Below are 22,703 nucleotides of genomic sequence, written 5' to 3' on the forward strand. Positions count from 1 at the left end.
TTCCTACCTACCTGGGTACCCCCTATCCATTCTTTTCGGAGCCTCATGTACCCCCGCTGTCCTGTTGGTAATAATTGCATCTGCATATTTCCCCCAAGCTGTGTGTAGACGGGTCAGAATAGCATTTTCAACAATTTCCTGGAAGACAATAAAGCCGCAAATTGAGGCTGGCTGGTAGACCAATAACCTCCAGAGGATGTCAGCACACCCTCCAACGTGCTCGTGTGGTGTTCGGATATCATGGTCAATTGCAACTTATGGAGAATGCGGCGGGATAACAAAGCAAGATGGCACTGAAGAGTCCTCTGCTTTGTCAAACAAGAACCAGTTATAAGTGCAACTAAAAAATAGAGTTAGATGAATGGGACTGAGACATCATTTATCAGGTGCGTCTAATAGGTTACATAATACAACATGATACTCTTGGAAGGAGGCACCACCAAAATTCAGCAGCCGCGATATACTATTCGTTTAGCGTAATAGTAATACTCGGGAAAGTTGAAGTCAAATGTGCACCTGAGTACCTAGGTACGTTTTGAGCTTATGTACCTAGTATTGAGTTTAAATATGCGCGATATGGTTGTGGACTTACATACATAATGTAATCTATAGGGGCTCAAGGCTATAGCATCGTAAGCTCACTCCGCTATACTACGGTCTATTACCTAGAAGGTCACTTAGGGCGTTGGTTCTACATACTACCTGGGTAGTACCTACATATAGTATGTAGGTAGGTACTCAGGGGGTTGATTTAGACACCCGCAGGACTAGATGTAGGAACGTACATATGTAAGTTAGGTCCCTACCCGGTGATAGGTCTAGAGATGCATGGGCAAGCTGAGGGGGAAGACAATACCCCGTGTAGATTACCATGTAGGTAGTAGACGAATTAGTGAAACGTAAGCCTAGAGATATATATGCCCTCTACTATCATACTACATTTTGAAGGTTCCCGTGCCGTCCTCTTGCGAGGCTTCCGGAGTTTCAAATTCTAGCCATACATCCGAGACATTTATTTTTGCAGGCAAGTCGAGTCGCTAATGACACTGAATGGCCCTAGCATCACATGTCATGATATTGACAGACCCTATGCAAAGAATCCAAGCTGAGTATATATTAAAAGATGTAAAATTTTAGCAACCAAATACCATCCCTAAGAACGCCACATAGCTCGAAGCATTGCTGCAGAATCTATGGTTTTTATGTAAGTAGCATGTTAGATATCCATATGCTCGGAATACCAACCTCACGCCCTGTGAAGGACAACCTTTTCTTTACCGTCATGCAATAACATAAGTGCCCCGGCTTTTTGAATGAAGAGAAATAAATCAGTCAACTCCGCTAAGTTTTTTCCTTTTTCCTTTTCCGGTACCCAATCCTTTTTTGTTGTAGCCCAGTTACGCAAGTACCACCACTTCAGGCCACTAGTCGCCAGGAATCCCTTCTACGGGAGGCCTGAGCCAGCACGCTGTAAGAGTGGGCGATCATCAATTCGCCGTTCATCGATGCTAGCGTCGTCGTCTTCTACCACCTCATCATCGACATCTCCCGAATCATCATTGCTGTATATGAAGAATTGGACGAAGATGCCCAAATCCAACAGTAGCGTACCAAGGCTACCAGCCAACCACGAGGAGTTGACTAATATATACCTTCCATATATCCTTCCTGCTTCGCCAGCTTCACAGTGGGACTTAGCGCAATGTGGTTCATAAGCGAAGATCGAAAGGACATATGTCAGATTACCCAGGCAAGCAAACAGGAAGAAGAGGATACTGACCCCCTCCGTTGATTTGCGACGCCAATTGAGTAACAATTGTGGGAGTCGTGAGCCGAGATAAAGAATAGCGCATAGCCACCCAAATATTTGTCCCCAAAGATCAAAAGATGGAAGACCCTCGTCTGCGGGTGATTCGGGTTGGCTGTTTGAGTATTGCCTGCTAAGTATCCACCCAACAACACCGGCCACACAAACCATAACGACGGCAATCAAGTTCCATATGGTCGATTGTAGTCTCGTAGGTGGGGGTGGGGGAGTTGCCGGAGCTTCCGATACCAATGGCACAGCCGGACTTAAATGATTCCATCCACTGTCTCTTCGCTCCCTCTCATCCAAGTGGCCGTCAAGCAATCCCGTCCTCTCCGTTGGTTCGCCGACGACAGCAGCATGTGTTCGTTTTGGTTGGGCTGGTGGGAGTTCATCCTTCCATGTGAAACCCTTGTAGTAGAAGCATTGCGCGAGGAGGACGAAGTCGGCTATCGTGTAGTAGATGGCTAGGATAAGCATTGTCGGTAGGACCCCCTGAAGAACGGCGCCAAGGATATTGAAGACATCTCCGAGTAACCAGAGGATGATGAATGGAACGGACAGGCCATCGGCGGAGTTTCGTCGGAAGTTTTCTATGATTTGAGGGGAAAATACTACAACCCAAGCCGCAATTGAGATGGACCTATAGTAGACAGAGGAGTAATATCAGCGTGGGATTCGTAGAAATCAACTATGATTCTTACCCGCAGATACCTGATATTGCCTCGACATCTAGGTTTAGAGGCGCCGTGGGAGGCGCCATTCCGTCGTATAGTAAGAGTCAAGGAGGCGAATGGTAGTGTAACGAGATCGACGCTAAGGAAACTGGCAGATCGGATATCTTGTTATGATTCCATATAGACGTAGGAAATATCTTAGTAGAGTGCTGTTGTTCCTCTAGTTAAGTTGAAATAGCAATTGAAAATAGTAATATTTGATTTGAAATTAAAATATATAAACATAGTAGACCAACACAAAAAGAAAAGAGACAAAAACAAGATGTTTTGCGAGAGCAATTTTTCATGAGATGATGGGGCTGGAAGATCGCGCCAGTGCCCTCGGAACATTAAACTTTATCCACTAAACGCCCTGGATTCATCAATGCTGGTACCCCCGATGACGCTGAATGTCGCTCCACATTCATGCGTTCTGCGGGGGGAGAGAACTCTTTATAGTTTGAATACAGTGCTGAGTAGGGCTGTGGCTACACACCTAAATTTTATTTCATTCGATCCTCGTCTTGAAACATTTAGGCAGACTTGAAAATGCTTCAGATATAAATCAGCGCGTTGCTTGATACTCAACTCAACTTGGATACTGAACTTATCGTATTTCAAGGTTTGCTCGAGGATTCAGATCATTCTATATAAAACACGACCAGTTCCTGCAGGCACTTAAGGGGTAATGTACCTAAGCTAAAAAGGTAATACCTTGAGTCCGCAAACACCGTCCGTCGGCTTCGGTCATTTGGCTTCTAAAATGGCTAATCGCAGTTATGTACCTACTAACCAACTACCTAACCTAGGTAAAATGTATTGCTAATTACTCATCACCATATCGCGATCACAATGAACCCCACTAATCCAACCCAATCCACCGTCTTAGACACTGAGTCTTTTAGCATTGGTAATGTAGAAATACGTCCTAGATTAATCAGCGAATGCCTAAAGACCGATATGTAATAGCTAAGCGCCGTCGGCTTACTCGTTATTGAACTCACCGTCTCACAATCTTTACAATATTCATGGCCTAAATTAATTCCGCTGCTTCTGTGGTTACTATTTCTATAAGGTCAAGTTTCTTTATATCATCGGCTGTGTGAGCTGCAACAAGGCGGGTATTATCATGTCAAACTCGCAACCCGAAAAGAAACCCCAAGACGTAATGGGATCGGCGATTCCAGACCTCCCAGTCCTCGTTGAAGACGACTCGATGCTGTCGAGGAAATTCGGCCGCGAGGTCGCTAACTATTTCAGCGGTAGCCCGTTAAATCGGGTTTCATTCCTAAGGACGGATTATGGTTTCCTGCGCGCCGCATTCGCTCACCACGACGCTTCGTTCTTGCTACTGAACAACCTGTCCCCTCTTACTAAGGATGCGGCGAATTTGGCGTATGTCAGTAGAGATGTTGTGGTACCGCTGACAGGAGAAGAACCATTCAAAAATTCGGAAGAGGAGCAACTTAAGGATTTCAATTCGGCTATTACGCAGCCTATTGTCTTGTTCCTCGGCATTGATGAAAAGAAGACCGGGTTACAGTACCGTGATTACAACGGCAAACCATATTTCGCAGTTGATATTACTCCGAAAGGCACTATTGCGGAGAAAGCTACTAGCATCGTGGATATTGTGAAAGCGAGTGGCGTCTCATTTCTTGATGGGAGGAGGCTTATGTCTCTAAATGCCCCCGAAGGTATGCACTATTCGATTTAATTCACGGCGATATCTCAAACTTACTGGTAAAACAGCGGCGATATATGCGGAAGCTCGTGCGTTGCTAGATTGGAACAGCAGAAATCCCTTCTGTGGTGGCTGTGGTCAGCCAACTACGTCTATCAATGCCGGATGGAAACGAGTTTGTCCGCCAAGAGATTTAGCGGGTGTACCCGAGGGTGGCGAACCGAAAGAACGGGCGGACTGTCCTACACGGCACGGTATTAGCAATCTGTGCTTCCCGCGTACAGACCCGACCGTCATCATGGCGATAGTTTCAGCCGATGGCAACAAACTTCTGCTTGGTCGAAACAAGCGGTTCCCTCCTAACTGGTACAGTACGCTTGCCGGATTCCTCGAACCCGGCGAGTCTATCGAAGAAGCCGTCCGTCGTGAAACATGGGAAGAAAGTGGTGTGACGGTAGGCCGCGTCGTGATCCATAGCTCACAACCGTGGCCCTACCCTGCAAATTTGATGATCGGCGCCATAGGTCAGGCGGCTCCTGGCGGCGAGACGATACATCTTGGTCACGACGAGGAGCTCACTGATGCTAAATGGTATACGTTAGACGAAGTGACAGAGGGTATAGCGAAAGGAGTTAGTGGTCTTGGAGAACCCGCCCCGGAAGGCTATAAAGAGGGTGGTTTAAGATTGCCACCACAAACGGCCATTGCTAACCAGCTGATACAAGCTGTCCTTAAGGGTTATTTGGATGTGGTGCCGAAGATCTAAGCCTTCAGGAATGATATGTTATGATGATGAAGGTTGCATGTTGTTCACGAGCGAGGAGTCCGGTGGTTGGTGATGAAGTTTAGATCGGGGAGTGAAGATATGATATACATCGATGCATATAAAGGGGAAGAACTATGGTAAAGAGCATAGAATATTTAAACAGGCGGCTAAATTGACCAACTATAGACATCAATGAGCTTTGGCAGATCTGTAGTCTAAAATGTATAGAGCTTGAATATCAGGAAAGATGATGGCTTCCTTAGTGTACTTGATACCTGCTCCGTACCTATCTTGGAATCGTCAATCGAATGCACCGCTACTACACGTAGGTAGCAAGCGTCTCGGCTGGAACTGTGTTGTTTTCCGTCCGTAGCAAGCAAACCTCCTAGGCTTATGAAGAGCTTTTTTTCATTTTCTTGGTAGTTCTTCCGTACGTTTGTTATATGAGCGGACGGTGCTAGGCGAATGGTGGAGCCAGTGGCAGGAAAAAAATTGAGAGAAAAAAAAAAGGAAGGAGGTACGGAGGTACAGATCCAAATTACACCGTGGCACGTGCACTTTCCAGGAATGCCCCACTTCCAATGGGCCTTTAAATAAATCTCTGCGCGCTTCAGACTTTAGAACTTTTCTTCTTCTTTTCTTTCTTCATCATCAGTATGGGTTAAATCTACATCGTCAAATGTTTATTTAATTCTAAATGGAGGCTCCACTACGGTGGCTTGCTGAGGGTTATCATCACCATTCTCCATGGGTTTCCTTCCGTTCCCGGCCTCCTTTATCGACTTGAAAGCGCCCTTCCCAATCAGCCGCCGACGCCAGCTCCTCCTGGTTCGCGACTGTGGGGTGTTTCCTACATCCATATTTCGAGTTTCTCGTTTTGTAGACAGTTAGACATTTTATGCATTGTGTGTTGTAATGGGCAATTGGAGCAAAGGCAGGAGTCCTGGTCTCATTTAGAATTATCGTAAAGTGTGCGCGCGAATTGCTATAGCCACTGACGATGGCCTTCGTAATTTGAGCAATTCGTAATTGGTCGCTACTTATGTCATAGATCATGGATTTAGCCGATTCGTAACGCTTTAACTTACCTTGATGTTAATTGGTAATGCCATTTTGCGCAAATTTACGAATCACAAGCATTGAAAAAAGAAAGGAAAAATTAGACTGGGAGGTTCGGTATAATTTACTATCTGAGTGCCAATGCCATGACTAGAATCTGAATGCTAGCACTACGAGGACTACATCCTCCCATACTCCAATATTTTGTGTGGTGTCGCGTCTAGTAGAGGCGCTTAGGAGGAGACATGGTAGCCTTGATGGTTAAACTACCAACGTTCTGCCAGCCCTTCTTCAACAACGAAACAAGGTAGTTGATAGCCAACATGATGTTGCCGACGAGCTCATCCTGGGTCATGCCAACGTTTCCGACGGCAACACCCATGCAGAGAACCTTCTTCAACTGGAACTTGATCGTAGACTTGACCTCGTTGATCTTACCGGTAAGATCGTCGGAGTGCGAGACGGGGGTAGGGAATTTACCAGCTATAGTTCGATAATCAGTATGTAATTATGACATGTATCAATGGATTCGCGCTTACCCTTGGAAAGACCGGGACCCAAGAGACGAGGGATCTGCTTGATCAGAGCCTCAGAAGCGACGAAAGCATCGTACTTGCGAGCAAGCTTCTTGATGAGCTTCTTGTTCTTGTTAAGCTTCTTCAAGTCGTCGGCAGACATAGCATCAACACCGCCATGCTTGGCACGGTCAAGATCGTGCTGGTCACCCAAGATGCTGTATCACATAATTCAATTAGTCGCTGTCGTTTGCAATTGTTTATTCGGATTGGATGCCATACCAGATGCTCAGGTTGGGGCGGGGGATGGCGGGTAGCTTGATGGTACCCGAGAAACGCTTGTCACGCTGGGGGTCGTAGTTCTTGAGGCCGATCTGGAGCTCGACGGTCTCGAGGAAGTTACGCTTCTTGGTGTTGAGGGAGTAGTCGAGCAGTTCGCTGACGTTGGAACGCACTCCGGCTGTAGCGGGGTAGAAATGTCAGTATAGGTTCATCACGGGCGCTTTTATTTTAGTATGTGGTATAAAACATACCGACTGTGATTTTAGACATGATGACAGTCTTCCAATAGAGATTCTCTAATGGTGAGGATTATTGCGTTCGTGGTTAGTGAATTGGGGAAAGTGATGTCGATTGCGACTTTGGTTGATGGAGAGGAAAGATTTTAAATGATTTTGTGAATTTTGCACTACGCACTTAACTTTTGGGGGCTTTGTGGGCTGTCGACCTAAATTTTAGTGGACCACTAGCGTAATCTTAGCCACATATGTACAGTTATCGCCGAACCTTAGGATTTCTCAATACTCGGTGTGACTCAAGCAGCAGGTATTACCTGGGTATCTGTTGAAAACCTTATAAAATAAGTTCGCAATGGCCAAAATCAAAACGACGCATTGGCAGTTCTTGCCCTCAGATGAATTGAGGATACCCAATATTGTGCATAGGAAGGTACATGTACCGATTTTTCAGCCACGCGCTGCACCTGTACGCATGATTAGTGAGGTCGGAACTTCGGACTTATCACTTATCCTGCCACCTTTGGACACTTGTGAACTTCACGTATTCTTCCTTCTTTCGGTATTCCTATTCAGTAGTAATATTAAGCCACAGAACGCCAAAATAAGGAGCCATGTCATCGATTACCTACCTACATATGTAGGTACTTGACACCTACTCTCGGATCCTGCAGCCGCGAGACATCCTTTGAAAGGTCAGTCGGGGATTAGAATCCCTGTGCCTCTCTGATTCTGGCTGTCTGGATCTTGAGGGACAAAGGCGATAGCGATATGTCTAGAAGCGCATTTGGGGTTTCTCATTGCTACCTCCCATGAAACACGATGGAGCGCCAACTTCGTCAGTGGCTAGCTGCCGCGGGTTCGGTCCATTGTTGGTACAACACTCACCCGATGACGTTTCAATCTACGTTTCTCAGATAGATACCCGGCTCGGACTTGTTCTATCACATCCATTCCCCCCCATTGAGCGCACCTCCTAGATTATGGTTACCATTAGATGAGGGTTTTCAACTTGGGCGAAAAGCTATTGTGATACAACCCTCATTCCTCGAGGCTAATCCAATTGTCGGGCGAGGATTGATACAATCTACCAACCTCAACTCCTAGAATGGCGCAATTTCGCAAAAACGCCTAGCAATGCCAATGCAGTTCTATCCCTTGGACCTACATCGTTTTCGTGTCACCCAAGGCATCAACGTCTAAGGACATCTTCGCATTGGATAATAAGCCAGTAGAGACTCGGTTTTATGTACCTACCGCCAAAATCGTGAGTGCGGACTAGCTCTTATCAATCAGGAGGAAGCAGATAACGTTAACATGAAGCGTTCTGTCGCGCTTCCTCCTGCAGTGCGACCAACGATCCATCAGCAAGTTTTAGTTCGCCTTCGATAATTCTGGGGGTAGTTGAGATGGTGATTTTCAAATCCTGAATGCCTTGCGAAACGCCACTTACCTGTACTCTGCGACCGTTTAATGTAACATCACGGAACAACCCTTGATTATGTAAATCAAGGTGTGATGTGAGTATCGTAATCGGAGTTGGGGTTCTGGCTTAAGGATCGACTGCATTCCAGCTAAAGGATCTCGCTATTTCTTGCCGTATGATTTAACCTGTCATACAATCGCTTCAACACATCGAATTCCAGGTATACATACTAACCTCAACGCCGTCATATAGATACAATATCTACCTAGGTACGGAATGTGATTCCGTCCAAGCTGGGGACTATCTAAAATATCGTTGCCTTTTTGATGAGACCGGGTGCTAGATAGGCACCCCTAGGTTGACATGGATACTCCCATGCAAGCCATATGTAACTTGCAGCATCTCCGCTCATCTATATGTGAGCGAGTGATCCGCCCCCCCTTTCCCCAGATGTTACCTTTCGGTCCCCGTGTGGTGGGGGCAGGGGTTGTAGGGCTCCCAGTACAAGAAACACAGTAGCACTCATGACTGTCCCGGGCCGTTTCTAAGCAGAGGAATCTGTCTGGGCGATCCCCGATGGCCCCGAGAACTGTGCTCGAAGACCTCATACGCAAGTATGTAGTCAACCTCAAATGGACGGTCATAGCCCCATGTCTACCCTCACTGAGTTGAATCCGGTATCTTTTTCTTGAGTTTTAATGGTACACTAGACATGGTCGGAGTGTCTGTACGCTATACTGACTTCGTTATTTTGAGCGTCAAGCAGACCTTAATTTTTCACGTATTATGACATATTCTCCCTCAATCCCATAAGTAACTCCTTTTTCCCGTCGATGTTGGTCGACTCCAAGGCGATCAAAGCCCTGATCGGCTGTAAGACGCCTGGCCCCCTACTAAATGGCCGTACATCGATGCGAGGTTCTTCGATAATTAGACCCCAAGACGCCTTACGGCCTGAAAATATTCATATCGTTGAATATCAAAATGCAACTGCCTCCTCCTTCGGTTATTGCCAGCTGGCCAACGCCCAATTATGTCAACCCGGAAACGAGAGGTCATCTAGGAATGGTAGTTGGCCTCTTACTTTCTGGGCTTGTTACGATTACTCTAGCGATTCGATTATACGCTCGAAAGTGGCTAACACGAGGCTTCGCGCTCGATGATATCTTCATATTGTTGGCATATGTAGGTCTAATGATTATTCTCGCTATACCTAGATATACTTAGTGACACTCGATAGTTTCCTACCACGGCATTTACGATAATCGGCGTTGTTGCGGAAGAAAGCCTCCAGTGGAACAGACATAGTTGGGATGTTGAAAAGAGGTTCATCGTCCCAGGTTTACAACTAACGTAGGGTGTACCTACTATAATAACTGATGTATAGGCTAATGATTCTCAGTCTTGCCAACGAAATGCTATTCGACCTAGCAACAAATTTACTAAAATTATCGATACTCACACAGCTTTATCGGCTTATGGCTGCCACAAGTGCCCGGAAGATGACTATTGCTGTGCTGGTGTTGATGGCAATCATTAGTCTCGACTTTTTCGCCTTCATTATGGTCAGCATACTTCAATGCACGTACGTATATCAAAATATGAAAAATAAAAAGGAGTAATCTGACAAGCATTAAGGCCTTTATCAACATTTTGGGAGCTCTCGCCCGGGCCCCAGAATTGTATCAACCAAAACGCGCATCTGATAGCTACTAATATTATCAATACCGTCACGGACTGGGTTGTAGTGATTCTCCCAATTGGAGCCGTGCTTAATTTGAGCCTACCTACCAAGCAACTCAGTATTATCATCGTCCTCTTTGGTGTTGGTATACTTGCGAGCTCCGCGGGGATCGCAAGAACCTATTTCTCATGGATGTTGACTGTTAATTACGATAGCGCCTGGATCTATTGGTTGACGTGGTTCTGCAGTGCTATCGAGCTCAACCTTGGTATAGTAGGTGTATATATATCCATTTATCTGTCTATGGACAAATTTCCGCTAACATGGTATGAAGATATGCGCGTCAATTCCTGCCACGAAACCGTTCTTTGCTAATTACCTCCCAAATTTATTCGAAACCACAATCAGGGCACGTAGCTGGACTATAGATTGGGAAAGAAAGCCGTTGACACATTCGCAATCTTTCACGACTTTTATCGATCAGTCATCATCATCAACCTTCCTACCGCGACAGCCTACACCACTTCATACCCATCACCGAGGCAGTGATCTCAACAAACCGCTACCTCCTATTCTATACGACCAACATACCGGCCTTGAAAAGCAACCAGAACGCTACGCAGAGCCTAGATTTCACTCTAGCTTAACGGGGAGCCCCCTATGGCGGCGCGAAGGTGTGAGATTTAGTGATAACCATGGGCTTCCGGCTCAAAGTAACTTGCAGGCATTAGATCGAGCCACAATCTTGATCATGTACCGAGGGGACTCAGACCAGGGGCCTATACGGCAGTTGCCAATTCGTGCTTCGACAAATTGAGTCCAGGGGGGATACACCCAGTCGACAGGCTCGCGCCGTCATCTACGAAGCCCACCTACACTCTGCGGGATCAACGGAGTGAGGCATTTTAACAATATTGATGCATATCGTGCAGATCAACTGTATTATTCAGGAAATACTATGGCCGTAATTTTTTATTCACTCGCTTCGCGGCTTCGGACAATATTCTCATCAGGAATGACTAGATCTAATTCGGATTCGCAACAACGCGACTCAATTATTTTGTCATAGATGTACAGCTTAGATGGATAATTACTATGAAGGTACCCACTTTCGTTCACGGAGGCCTAGAGGATTTTTGGTTAACCCGGCTTATTTTATTTTTTTCCTCCTTTCTCTTTTTCTCTTCTTATTTACGGTCTCGTCTTCACCTCGGGGTTTCGGGTGGATGAAGGGGCGGAACCAGGAAAATACCGATCATTTACATCCAAGCGTACATCAGTCATTCATATTCCATACTTCGTCATTATTTTCATCTAGGCAGTTAAGGAATAGGGGTATAGATTTCTACTACAACGCGCCAAAACAGACAAGAGACGTCACATTGCAGAGAAACATTTAGGGGAATATTGAACACAAAAGAACCTTGATCGACCCCTCTACATAAGATCTACGATGTGCGACTCCAAAGACACCACAGACATCAAATAGAAGAATACCTCATGTGTGCGCCAATCAAACAAGCTATAAATAGGAATGTTCCACCGATCAGCGTAGTAATCGGGAATCGAAATGTGTGTATGGGGTTGTAGTTTAGGATTCAATGTTTGAAACAGGATCCGAACTGGTGGGGAGAGCTCCTTGATTGCCGAGCCTCCCATAACCGCATTTTCATGACAGCCAAAAAGCAATACGACTGCTTATTTGCTTTACATTTGAATACTACCTCGTGCTAGTGGCGGCGCCGACGATAGTTTGTCTTATTTCCCTATCTACAGATTAAAGTGATCTAGTCTCAAGTTCTGACCGATTGGTGCTTCTCCTCGGCGCTGGTTTCTGTGTTCACGGCCCGAGTCTCAAGATCTAAGGTTACACCAATTTGTGTGCAGATAGTCATCGTTAAGCCATCATTCGATCCAAGGCTAGCGAGGCGCCGCGATCACAGACTTCTATATTCATGCGTGACTTACTTTTTCAACATTACCTTACCGTTCGGTCCCGAAATACCGGGGCCCAAGAGAATATTGGCGTTCCTTAAACATGCTATAATCGTCAGCCGATAGTGGCTGTCGCGTTTCTCGGTTTCGGTGCCGTGGCGTCTTTGATATTGTGCAGTGGGCGTAAATATGCGATGAGTGATTTCTTAATAAGCAGATATGTTATATATGTAAGGTCCTTATCGTGTAGTGGCTTTTACTGTAACTTCTCTTAGTGCAGGTGGTTGAGAGATGGTGGTAGAATGAAACCCAGGATCATGAAGCAGCTTATTGGAATTCACAATGATGATGATCTAGAGTCCCATGAAACGTACTGTGCGATCACGTATCCGTGTTTATGTTCCCTTCCGTTTCTTCCGTCCACTAATTTCCTATCGAGCATCTCATTCTGCCACCTCTGTCCTCAGGCCGCGTTCATTTCATACGAAACTTCCGGATGCCACATTGGTTAAGATAACGACACACGATTAATACATAGACAAAATTCCAATCCAAACCAGAGTCATTTTGACTACTTAGCTACTTTATCTATCTACAAAGGAAAAAAGACGGTCAGTCAAGGCTATCGAAAATACACCAAATGTAACTTTCCATGCCGGTCCTAATATCCTAAATTATCAGAATTCTAAACAGAGCCATGCTAAGCTAGGTCCAATATTCAATAACCAGTGCAATGGCGGGTGCCATACAATCAGGCCACCTGTAACAATAAATGTCTATATCTATCTATCTTGTAATCAAGAGTCATCAACCATTGACCACCTGGGCAATGGCGTTTCGTAACATCCACCGCAGACAACTATAATAGCTGACATGCCCTCTCCTGTGGCATCTGTCTCCGTCCTCTCAGGTTAAAATATCCTGGATCAACTCTCCCCACGCCCTTGGCATGTCTTCGGTCTGTTCAGGTTTCTATCCGGAAAACTCTACAATCAATGAGACGTAGCGCCGGTACCTATATCCTTAGGTCCAATGCCGGGCTCGGCTCGGTGGTGGTTTTCCACATAATCCTCACGGAGCCTGCTGGCCAGCAAAAGCTTCCGTCGCGGTGTCCTGACCGGTGGGAGTAGAAGTAAAAAAGTACGGAGTATGCACTTGCAAATTCCTTGGCTTGCTGAATCCTCTATGAACCGCAAGTTTCACTTTCTTTCCTGTAATAAATAAAGTTAGCTATGCTTCAAAAAGGATTGTATCTTGTTAACGCACATTTTTTATTCATTTAGCGAGAGTGGTGTCCGTGCGATCGTCTGTAGGAGTCCTGGTTGCTGGAACCCTTGTTGGATTGAAGCAACTTGTTGGAAATTCTCCCCATGGCTTGCAAGTGGTCCCGAGCCTCGGTGATGTGCTGCAAGTAGTCAAAGGCACTCGGGTCGTTGTAGTCCTGTAGGTAGGTTTGCAGAGCCTTGTGGTGCTGATGCCACTCATCTACCATGGGCTGTTCAGCGGCCTTCATGGCAGCCTCTTGTGCCTGAAAATGTCTGGAGGCATGCTTGCGGCTGCTGGTGCTGTCTACAGAGTCCTTGTTCTTTCGCTTCCGGCCCTTGGCCGAATGTGCGGAAGATCCATGTCCGGACGGAGGAGATCCGCTAATTTGGTTGAGGGAGTTTCCATTGTCATTGTGGACACGTCTCATGTGGTCCTTTAAGTTCCACTGGCGTGGAAAGCCATTTCCGTGGACAGCGCGATCACATCCTTCATATGTGCAGAGGTAGGGCTTGTCGCCGTGACCATGCATAGCGTGAGCCTCCCGCTCGTGCCTAAGAAGGCAGGCGGTCGAGGAAAACCGGGCATTCTCACATGACTCAATCTTGCATCGGTAAGGTTTGAGGTGAGAATCAACAAATTTGCTATGCTCTGGTTAGATCTGTGAGTATACATGAATTGTTGAAAGACTTACTCGTAGTTGCACTTGAGCTTCTCGGGCTTGTGGTTGCAACTAGTCTGGCCCTCCCATGGACAGTGGAAAAGTCCATCGGCCTTAGGGCAGGCTGACTTGTATAGCGGGTGGTCCCGGGCAGAAGACTCACCATCACCGCTGGAGCGGCGGGAGAAAGAAGGAGGCAGGGCAAACATGTCGTCGCCTAGAGCAACTCCATTGGAATCCTCTGTGGTCATCAAGCCCATCTGGCGATCGAGGCTGATGACGTTCTCTACGTCAGAGTGTTTCCGAATATTTTAGCATTCAGTTCAACATACCTAGGCGAAGTGCCGTCCATGACTGGCGAAGAATCGTTGGTTCGCGCGGGAGACGCATCCATGGGAACAGACCAATCTTCAGGGAGACCAGGGGTAGAAATCCGAGATTCAACAGGGCTCAGTGAGCTCCAGGTAGTAGCAGCGGGCGAATTGCCCGTTAGGTTAGACTCGAAGTTCAATTGCATCTGGGTAGGGTCGATGTGCTGCTGTGTCATTCCCGGCGTGAGCACGGCGGGAGAGTATGGGAGTCCATCCGAGGACAAGCCTACGCTCATGGGCAATGTTGGGTAGAACATCTGAGAGGATACCGAATGGGCATCCGAATCCTGGAAGAGATACGCGTCCATCTGTGGATTACCTGTCATGTCAAAATTGGACATGTGCGACACGGTAGAGAGCAGCCTCGGCCGACTCTTGTGTGCGGGAGCTTTGATAGTTCTGTTCTTGTGGCTTCCGGAGGAGCCTCGCGAGCTGATCCGTCGCATGGGCTCTGCGGCGGGAGCTTGGGCTTGCCCCGTAGCAATCCACTTGTTGGTCATGTCATCCACGGCTTCATTCTGGTCCTGTCCTCTGGGAGTAATTTGGCCATATGAAAAATGGAAATCATCCTCTCCATTGAAGTTCTGTGTTCCTTCTGCTGTTGTATCCCATACTGAACTATGGAGGTCTGTATGTCCCGTCTGAGAGTAAAGAAAAGATCCGTTGGAATTGGCAAGCATGTTTCCTTGGGAATAAGAGCTGTAGTCACTGAAGTTGAGGTTAGTGTTCTGTATTCCACTAGCCGGCGGAGAAAATCACGAAGATGCGCCTGAAATCAAGTACAAATGAAATGGCTTCAGCATGGCACAACTTTGTTCCTGTTTCGCAAAATTGGTTAGTTCTGGGCACGACTTTTGACAAATGGGGGTTGGGGCCTTATGTACAAACCAAGCTGTAAGTGTCCTATATAAATTGACTATCCAAGGGAGTAGGACCAGATAGTGACGATTGAGCACACATAATCCCATAAGATTGGATGATCCGGATAGCGACGCACGGGCGCGCAATGCGAAGATAGAAAAGAAATAGCAAAAAGATACGCAAGGAAAATCCGGCGAAAGAAAAACCAGGGAATTTCAGGGTAGGATAAGCCTATCAAAGCACGAAGATTTGATATGTTAGTCGACAAAACACGCGGTCAATCAGGTATGGAGCCGATGAAGTCGGTACACATGGCATACGTACTGCTGTCGAGGACGCGGTGAGATGAGCGAACCAGGTGTTGACATAACAGTTCCATGGGGAGTTGTGACTAAGGGTACCTCAGGGTCCAGGCAAAAATGGCACGGTAACTATACTGCTCCATGGGAAAGGGTTCCAGGGAAGGGGGAAGTTCATAGGTCCTTGCTGATGTTCACAGTCGAATTGTATTTGTCGTGTATCCTGTGCGGTTGCATGAAATCAAGTCTGGCCCCTATAGGTGTAACGAGTCTAAGTGTCGTCCCACAAGACCTACTGAATATGCGAGGCAACACAGCAGAAACGAGGGAAGCACCATTTGCGGTCCGGGAGAATGACGCTGGAATCCAGAAGCGAAGCAGATGACAAGAAAATCCATGGATCCTTCGAAATGACCATCCAGGGCAAAATCCGTAGTAAAACTCGCGTATAAGAGATCAATTCACATCCGGTCCGTGCAAAAAGGCTGGCTCTCCCTAGTTTGGCACAATGTAATACGTTCATTGGTATCCTGTAGTGATTCTATCCTGGGTTGCTGTTGTCACTTATTCTGCGTGGGCGATACTCACCGTTTGTCAAAAGAGACTGATGTCTGATAATTTCTGATTGCCCTCCGCGGGCATCTGAGAGACGTGGTGTTGGTCCAACCAGTAGAAACTGATTGCTCGCTTCAAATGAACGAAGGCGAGTCCCAGAAGAATCCTGGTAATAAGTCCTTGGAAGATTATCCTGTAGTGTCCTCTCGGTCCATTTCCTTGAAGAGTCCATTTTCCTTGGTCCGGCTTTGTCCTGTCCTGTATCCTGTCCTGGGTGAAGAAAAATCCTCGAGTAAAAAAAGTTCCTGGTGGAGCACAAAGCAAAGCACTTGCGATGAAGACGAACACAATGCATACATGATTTCCGAGCAACATGATTTAGGACGCCACTAAAAGCAGACCCCTTTTTGACTCCGGCAATAAGAAAAAAGAAAACTAAGAAAAAAACAATGCAATATACCTCGCAGGAGTGTGCACATCATCCATATCTAGAGATGAGTTGAAGCCAGACATGCTGTCCTGGCGGGAAGCAACCATGGCTGTCATTGAATCCTTTGTGGGATGGTAACGAGTAGCAGGCTCTCCGGATGATCCCTTGAATTCCTGTGGCAAACACTGGGATAGGCGAAGATTCCTTGCGGAGCAGTAACAGCAGTGAGACTGGTTTCTCAACTGGACTGGACTGTGGGCTGTATGTTATACAGTCTGTAAATCTGTTGTCGACTTAGAAGGCGTTGTACAAGAAAGGCGATCCCTGGGATGATAAAACAACCGGGCAAGATCAAATACGGCCTGATGGGGTACTGATGAGAATCCTCTTGTGGGGGTTGGAAGTGTGTGTATGGGAAGATTGTCTTGGGTATAGCAACGAAAAATAAGCCGCTGGACGGTTGAGAGTGGTGATAACGGGTCTCGGTTGGGCAGAAACGGTGTGGTCTTTGGGCTGGAAAATAGGAGTGAAGAATGGATGTTGGGCAGAGAGAGGGGACCATCGGGTTTTATTGTGTGCCATAGGCAATAATAACGGACGGGGTTGGCCAGCACACACGTCGACGAAGGATGACACGATGCCAGGGTGTTGTGCTTCATCGACGCGGTTGGCTGTTATGTCCTGGCTAGGTGGGAATTGGTGCCGGGTTAGCAAGAAGCGAAAAGCAGGGAAAGGCGTAGGAAAAGTTGCAGAAAATCGCAGAAATTGGCACAAAATTGCAGGATGTGCAGGTAGTCGACGACCCCGCTCTCCAACTAGGGTCCACTGACTAACATTTTATTGGCTCGACGTGGATTCATTTCTTGGTTATTGGCTAGCTACTTCCCGGCTACTGGCCAGTTGCTGGCAAACCACCGCTGCAACCGCTCGACTAATAATTAACCCCCCCTCACCCCCCTCACCCCCCTAACCAGACTTCTGCGCGCTTTCCCCTCCCTTTCATCCCTTCCATCCTTCCTCCGTTCTGCTTCTGTATCCACTGAAAAATGTGCTGGCCCATCCCCTGCTGCACCTGCTATAGGCTCACAGGGCTCGGACCGTAATCATGTGGGGACCCTGAGAGTTGTCGACGGCCTATTGAACCTGCCTCATGCAGCGTGACGACTCTTGATGAGGGCAGGGTCGGCCGCTGTACCGGCCAACTCATCACTTCTCACAATTTTTCGCGCACTTCCACATAATCTCTCACCCCTCTCTACATCGGCCTTGTACTTTTGGCCGCATACAACATGTGCGGGAGCCGCGGGAAATCGTGCAATATTCTTCCTGTCTTTTAAACCCTCATGCCAGCCCGGCACGACCAGCACATACATGCTAGCATCCAAAGCATGCATCCATCAGCTCAGCTGGCCTTCGCTCGGAATCTTCGGCGAACATATTAGCAGCATAGCACCAAATTACCCTCTACTATAGCGGCAGACCTTGATTGTCGGTGTGATTGCCCCTTTTCGGACTAAACCCGTTGATACTGAATAGTCGGTGAGCAAGAATGAGTGTCAAGAATATGTGTGATGGGAATATCTATCGAAAAGAAAGAAAGAAAAAAATACGATTGAATACGATTAATTGCGTTTTGCCTACATTGCCTACCCACATCCACATTACGCTAAGGTACTTGGACGAAAGTACGAAATACATATCATATTCATGTCGAAGCGCCGCAATAATTGGCGCCAATTGTTGGTCTCGACTTGTCATGTGTGACGAATTTACGGCCTTCTGAGCCAATGCCTCAATAATTAATTTGCAGTCTGCTTCGCTGGTCCTACTTTAGTTTGGTTTGAGCTGACAAATGGCGCGTCTATCTCGCCCGAAGAACGAGGTGATGTTTCTTTCTACCACCTCCTTACTCACCATGTAATATGCAGGACTACTGGAATCATCGTCCTGCCTGCATTGATCATTGCTGTTGACGATGGCTTCCAGCGGCTCAGGGGAAAAGCGAAAAGGGTCCTTTGGTCGTGTAGGATCTAGTATGGAGACACATCATCTCGCCCGGCCAACTAGGTTGACTAGGCGGCTCTTTTTGCGGCCACCGCAACCGTGATGACCTCAATACTGCCTTGGTATAATTTCACCTGCGCAACGACGTCTTTAATCTACGGTTTGCGACGGGTATCAGCATGTATTCGATCGCGATCTAAGCATGGTGCTATATACAGTACTGGATTGGCATTCCAGTATATCCACATTTTGTACAAGTTACAGGTTACAAGCCAGCCGTTCAACCCCATTGCTTCCTACCAGCAATGTTCGGCATTATGATCATCGACTATCTCTGCACTGCACGATTTGGATCGCCTTCCATCGCCTTTCCAGACCGCTTCTTCCCAGACAGCCTTCAGTTCCATCTCCCCATCAAAGTCATCTTCCCAAGCGAATGACCTCAGCGTCGACTTGGCGGATTCCCAATTTCTTATCTTGAGCACTTGGCTTGCTAGGTTGATTTTATCTAAGTAGACGTCCCGAGCCACTTTCATCTGACTCCTTTCAAGCTCATCACTAGTCTTGGCAGCCATTGTGGCGCAAGCTCCGAACATGACGGACCAAAACCAGAGCGACGAGCTATATTCTCCCTTTTGCATAGGTTCTTCAGTACGACAGACATCCGCGAGCAATTGCTCAACAAACCAATTTAACATGAAGGAGTCGACCACGCCTTCACGCATTATCACGTAGATGTAAAAGTAACACGCTATAAATCCTGACCGGCTGGAATCTACTGATTTGAGAGGCGGTAGGACATTGCCGTCGCTTGTCCGAGAATGGGGCGCTGGTGCTTTTCTCCCCAGCATTTCGGAGAGTGGCTCATCCGAATCACGCCAGCTGCCTAATATGTTCAGATTATAAATTGGTCGAAGTGCAACCCGAAGCAGCGATATTATCACAGATTGATGTACGAGGTCTGTTCGACATATGTCAAGGATGTCCCAGACAGGGCGACTAGAAACGCTCTTTGCTGCCCTATGAAGGGAGCGTTAGCCTCGCTCAGACACTCTAACAGGGATGGACGCACATTAGGATCATTCGTTGAAGTAAACCAATCTTGGTGAGGCATCTATCCTCGTGTTGTAACTCTTTAATTTTCGCGAGGCCGCGTAAATGTGATGATACAGCATCGACGGACTCCAAGGCGTTCTAGCAATTGGTTGTCAGTATCCAGGGAGGCAAACAGGCAGGCGGGTGGGCCTTTCTCCTCGGGGGGAGACGTACCTCGACCAGAGCGAGGCTCGAGACGGCTGCAATTGTCCCATCATGGACGGCTGCGTCTGGATTCCTCAGCTGATCTGTGACAAATCGTATCGCTTGAAGTTTATGGTAAAGGTAAGGGACTCGAAAATGTTCAACATCGCCGGTGGACCACGCCCAGTGCAGGGCTGTCATTAGCAACGCCGCATGGAGGAATCCGGGATGCGACAAGGCCTTGTGTACGCTAAGGACATGCAAGTTAGGCTCAGGCTTCTTCGAGGATCAAGATCCGCCCCGCAACCACGATCATGATCCACTACTCACATGAATGAATTGGCATTTCTTTCGACGCGCGTTGTGTATAATACCTTAGTATTCGTGACTGTATATCGGCGACTAATTAGCATCGCCTACTGTCATCTCGCTACCCAACACGACCGGCATCACATACAAAGTTGGAATAATGATCGCGATCTGTGGGGCATGTCGTACGACGTGCCCAAGAACGGGTCCGACGGGGTAGCGTCCGTTAAGTGTAGACAAGGTTCGGTAGATTCACGAGGCTCTCTAGATCCATCTCGAGATACGGATCCGCGCCCGGGCTCGGTAGCATTGGATCCAGTATCCCCATCTGGATAGCCACATTCTCCACCATGTCGAAGACAGTATGTACTATAATATCAGTCAGCCTCACTTAGAATTCTCCCAATATGGATTCGCGACGACGAAGTCAGGCGATTAATGACGAGGCGACAGGGCGGATTCATTAAGCGAATATGAGGCAACTAGGAGTAAGGGGGCGGAAAGGAGGTGATTGCAAGCAATTTGGCTGGTATCGGGCGCCAATAACCTGTACTGTTCGCTCTGCGCGGCGTAGTTCGTATACGATACGCTTACATACCTAGGTAGGTAGTAAGGCGCAAACCCACGCCGGTCAACGGAGTCGCATTTCGGCAACTTACCAAAGTGGTTTTCTCTCGTCGCATCGGATATGCTTGGCCTTGCATGTGGAACAACCGTTTCTCGACCTGCGGTGGAACTTTCGCTGTCGTTGGCGCTGGGTAATCGGAGACGTCTCGGCCATTATCCTCACACAGTAGGGTGTTTTCATGCGGATTTTGTCTGCAATACTATATTTCATTTCAAAAAATTTAAGCCGTGTGACGAGGAAAAAGGACTATACGATTCATCAAATTGTCTCTCTAATCTTTTCATATCTCATTATATGATTCTGAAACTCGTCAGGCAGACAAATTCCATCACCCCAAGTGTAAACGAAGCCCCTGGGCTGAGAATCGGTGATTCCATTAAACCATTCTTGATTTTGAATCCTACCCTTCCGTAGCATTGTATTCCAGAAGGACCCACTCCCATCGTCTGTCGTCGACTAAAATGAGCCGACTCGACCAGGGTCAAAAGGAGCTTGGCACAAATCGAGGCTTCATTGGGGCTAGCATCTCTAGATCCCGTTGGTGGGTTCTCAGCCCAGATCCTTACACTGATCAAACAGCGTATGATTGTATGAGAAGAATCAGCTTACAGGTTACATAACTACAAGGTATAATTGCAAAACTCGGCATGACTACATGCATGGCTGAGAGTAGGTAATTCAAAGCATACACCAATTTCTCGTGAATTCAATCTCTCCGTAACTACAATATCGATGTTGACAAATCCAAAATTCATCTCACGACGAATCTGCCTCTATTTATTAATAGAAACTTTAGATCGCAGGGCTAAAGATATCTTGACTCGGGCCCGTGGGGAAGATGCAGCAGGCAGCCGTTTTTCCAGAATACAGAACCAGAATAAGTCCTAAACATCTCAATTTGGTAATTGATATTAGGTTGACTTTCCTGAATGAGGTTAATCTTATACGCCGTTGCCGTTTTGATAGTCGTTTTGTGTGACTCTAAAGATACAATAAGTGCCGGGAGATTTACGGCGTGAAAGTATTTTAAGGCGACATCTACTCTTCAATTTATTCTTTCGTGCGTACCCTATTCCTTTCCCATCCTAGCGATTACACGCCTTGGTGCAACGTCTATTCAACTGGAGGAGCTGGGGATTTTGAATTTCTACCATTATCAGAACACTTCAAGTAAACCCAAGAATAGATCACACCATTTACTCCAGAATTTGCCGCCCAATAAATCAAACTGCGGGTTACGGCCGATAGCATCCTACAGGCTGTCTCAGAACCTTCTATTATTATGATTATGGGTGCTGACAAGGGCACCACCAGGGGTATTTACCAGGGCTTGATTTATGGTCATCACAAAACACTCAGACCACCTTTCGGCCGAAAATAATATCACCCAATCCATGACTTTGGAAGCCTCAATATGTTATTCGTCCCAGCTGAAATAATTCCACGTGCGAACAGGCATTTCCTCTGGGAAAATGCCGGGCCAAACATTTCACCTACTTTCTGCTCGTCATCATTGCGTGCTCACGCCCCTTTTCTTTTAACATCGACCAATGCTACTACATTTCCACCTATAATTTAGAAAAGTAAACCACACCTTACTAACAAGCCAGTAAAAACTTGATTTTACTAGACGATTTCTAAGTCGGTTTGGAATAGCATGACATAAGAAAAAGAATGTGAGGAGAGTTGATATATGGCCCATGCATATAATAGGGGGCTGGTGTCCTTTTTAGATGAGACTACCCTCCACAGGAAAAAGCAAAGAGAAAAGACGGGTTTAACCATTCTTGATAGGCGGCACCTATCGCCCTCTCAATGAGTAACTACGTAAGTAGTTCTTCTATGTTTCTAGTAGAGTTGGTGCAGCCCTGACTTCTTGTGTGGACATGGAGGATTTCATTGGCACCAGCATAATAAGCATGCTCATCACACCTTGCAATCCCACACTCCCCGACTTTCCATTCTGTGGGTGGTAT

The 22,703-nt window shown here is 46.9% G+C and overlaps 6 protein-coding genes across 6 annotated transcripts; 2 read left to right on the forward strand and 4 right to left on the reverse strand.

Annotated features, from left to right (window-relative positions):
* Positions 1–886: 886 nt before the first annotated feature.
* On the reverse strand, positions 887–2,570 carry F4822DRAFT_439737 (PQ-loop-domain-containing protein; the record flags this gene model as incomplete). Its single annotated transcript, XM_051462664.1, has 2 exons — positions 887–2,450; positions 2,512–2,570. The coding sequence occupies 2 exons, from the start codon at positions 2,568–2,570 to the stop codon at positions 1,445–1,447; spliced, it is 1,065 nt and encodes a 354-aa protein (XP_051319571.1). The 3' UTR covers positions 887–1,444.
* A 363-nt stretch (positions 2,571–2,933) lies between these two features.
* Positions 2,934–5,081, forward strand: F4822DRAFT_25775 (NUDIX hydrolase domain-like protein). The gene is made up of 3 exons (XM_051454525.1): positions 2,934–3,230; positions 3,333–4,220; positions 4,276–5,081. Exons 2-3 carry the CDS (start codon positions 3,653–3,655, stop codon positions 4,971–4,973), a joined length of 1,266 nt encoding a protein of 421 aa, XP_051319572.1. The 5' UTR covers positions 2,934–3,230; positions 3,333–3,652; the 3' UTR covers positions 4,974–5,081.
* Positions 5,082–6,132: 1,051 nt separating this feature from the next.
* Positions 6,133–7,455, reverse strand: F4822DRAFT_385963 (ribosomal protein L1p/L10e family protein). The gene is made up of 4 exons (XM_051456662.1): positions 7,081–7,455; positions 6,830–7,007; positions 6,572–6,765; positions 6,133–6,515 (listed from the first exon to the last, which is right to left on the reverse strand). The coding sequence occupies exons 1-4, from the start codon at positions 7,097–7,099 to the stop codon at positions 6,253–6,255; spliced, it is 654 nt and encodes a 217-aa protein (XP_051319573.1). The 5' UTR covers positions 7,100–7,455; the 3' UTR covers positions 6,133–6,252.
* A 1,847-nt stretch (positions 7,456–9,302) lies between these two features.
* Positions 9,303–11,122, forward strand: F4822DRAFT_25823 (uncharacterized protein). The gene is made up of 5 exons (XM_051454531.1): positions 9,303–9,673; positions 9,729–9,841; positions 9,891–10,073; positions 10,127–10,445; positions 10,507–11,122. Exons 1-5 carry the CDS (start codon positions 9,473–9,475, stop codon positions 10,987–10,989), a joined length of 1,299 nt encoding a protein of 432 aa, XP_051319574.1. The 5' UTR covers positions 9,303–9,472; the 3' UTR covers positions 10,990–11,122.
* A 1,862-nt stretch (positions 11,123–12,984) lies between these two features.
* On the reverse strand, positions 12,985–15,625 carry F4822DRAFT_25864 (uncharacterized protein). The gene is made up of 5 exons (XM_051454538.1): positions 15,287–15,625; positions 14,364–15,220; positions 14,065–14,304; positions 13,374–14,014; positions 12,985–13,318 (listed from the first exon to the last, which is right to left on the reverse strand). The coding sequence occupies exons 2-4, from the start codon at positions 15,080–15,082 to the stop codon at positions 13,387–13,389; spliced, it is 1,587 nt and encodes a 528-aa protein (XP_051319575.1). The 5' UTR covers positions 15,083–15,220; positions 15,287–15,625; the 3' UTR covers positions 12,985–13,318; positions 13,374–13,386.
* Positions 15,626–18,847: 3,222 nt separating this feature from the next.
* On the reverse strand, positions 18,848–20,880 carry F4822DRAFT_424265 (uncharacterized protein; the record flags this gene model as incomplete). The annotated part of the gene is made up of 6 exons (XM_051460121.1): positions 18,848–19,571; positions 19,624–19,745; positions 19,821–20,040; positions 20,121–20,178; positions 20,248–20,468; positions 20,759–20,880. 6 exons carry the CDS (start codon positions 20,878–20,880, stop codon positions 18,848–18,850), a joined length of 1,467 nt encoding a protein of 488 aa, XP_051319576.1.
* Between the last annotated feature and the right edge of the window lie 1,823 nt (positions 20,881–22,703).

The sequence above is a fragment of the Hypoxylon trugodes genome, assembly GCF_022578975.1.
Source record: "Hypoxylon trugodes strain CBS 135444 unplaced genomic scaffold F4822scaffold_1, whole genome shotgun sequence".
Lineage (NCBI taxonomy): Eukaryota > Fungi > Ascomycota > Sordariomycetes > Xylariales > Hypoxylaceae > Hypoxylon > Hypoxylon trugodes.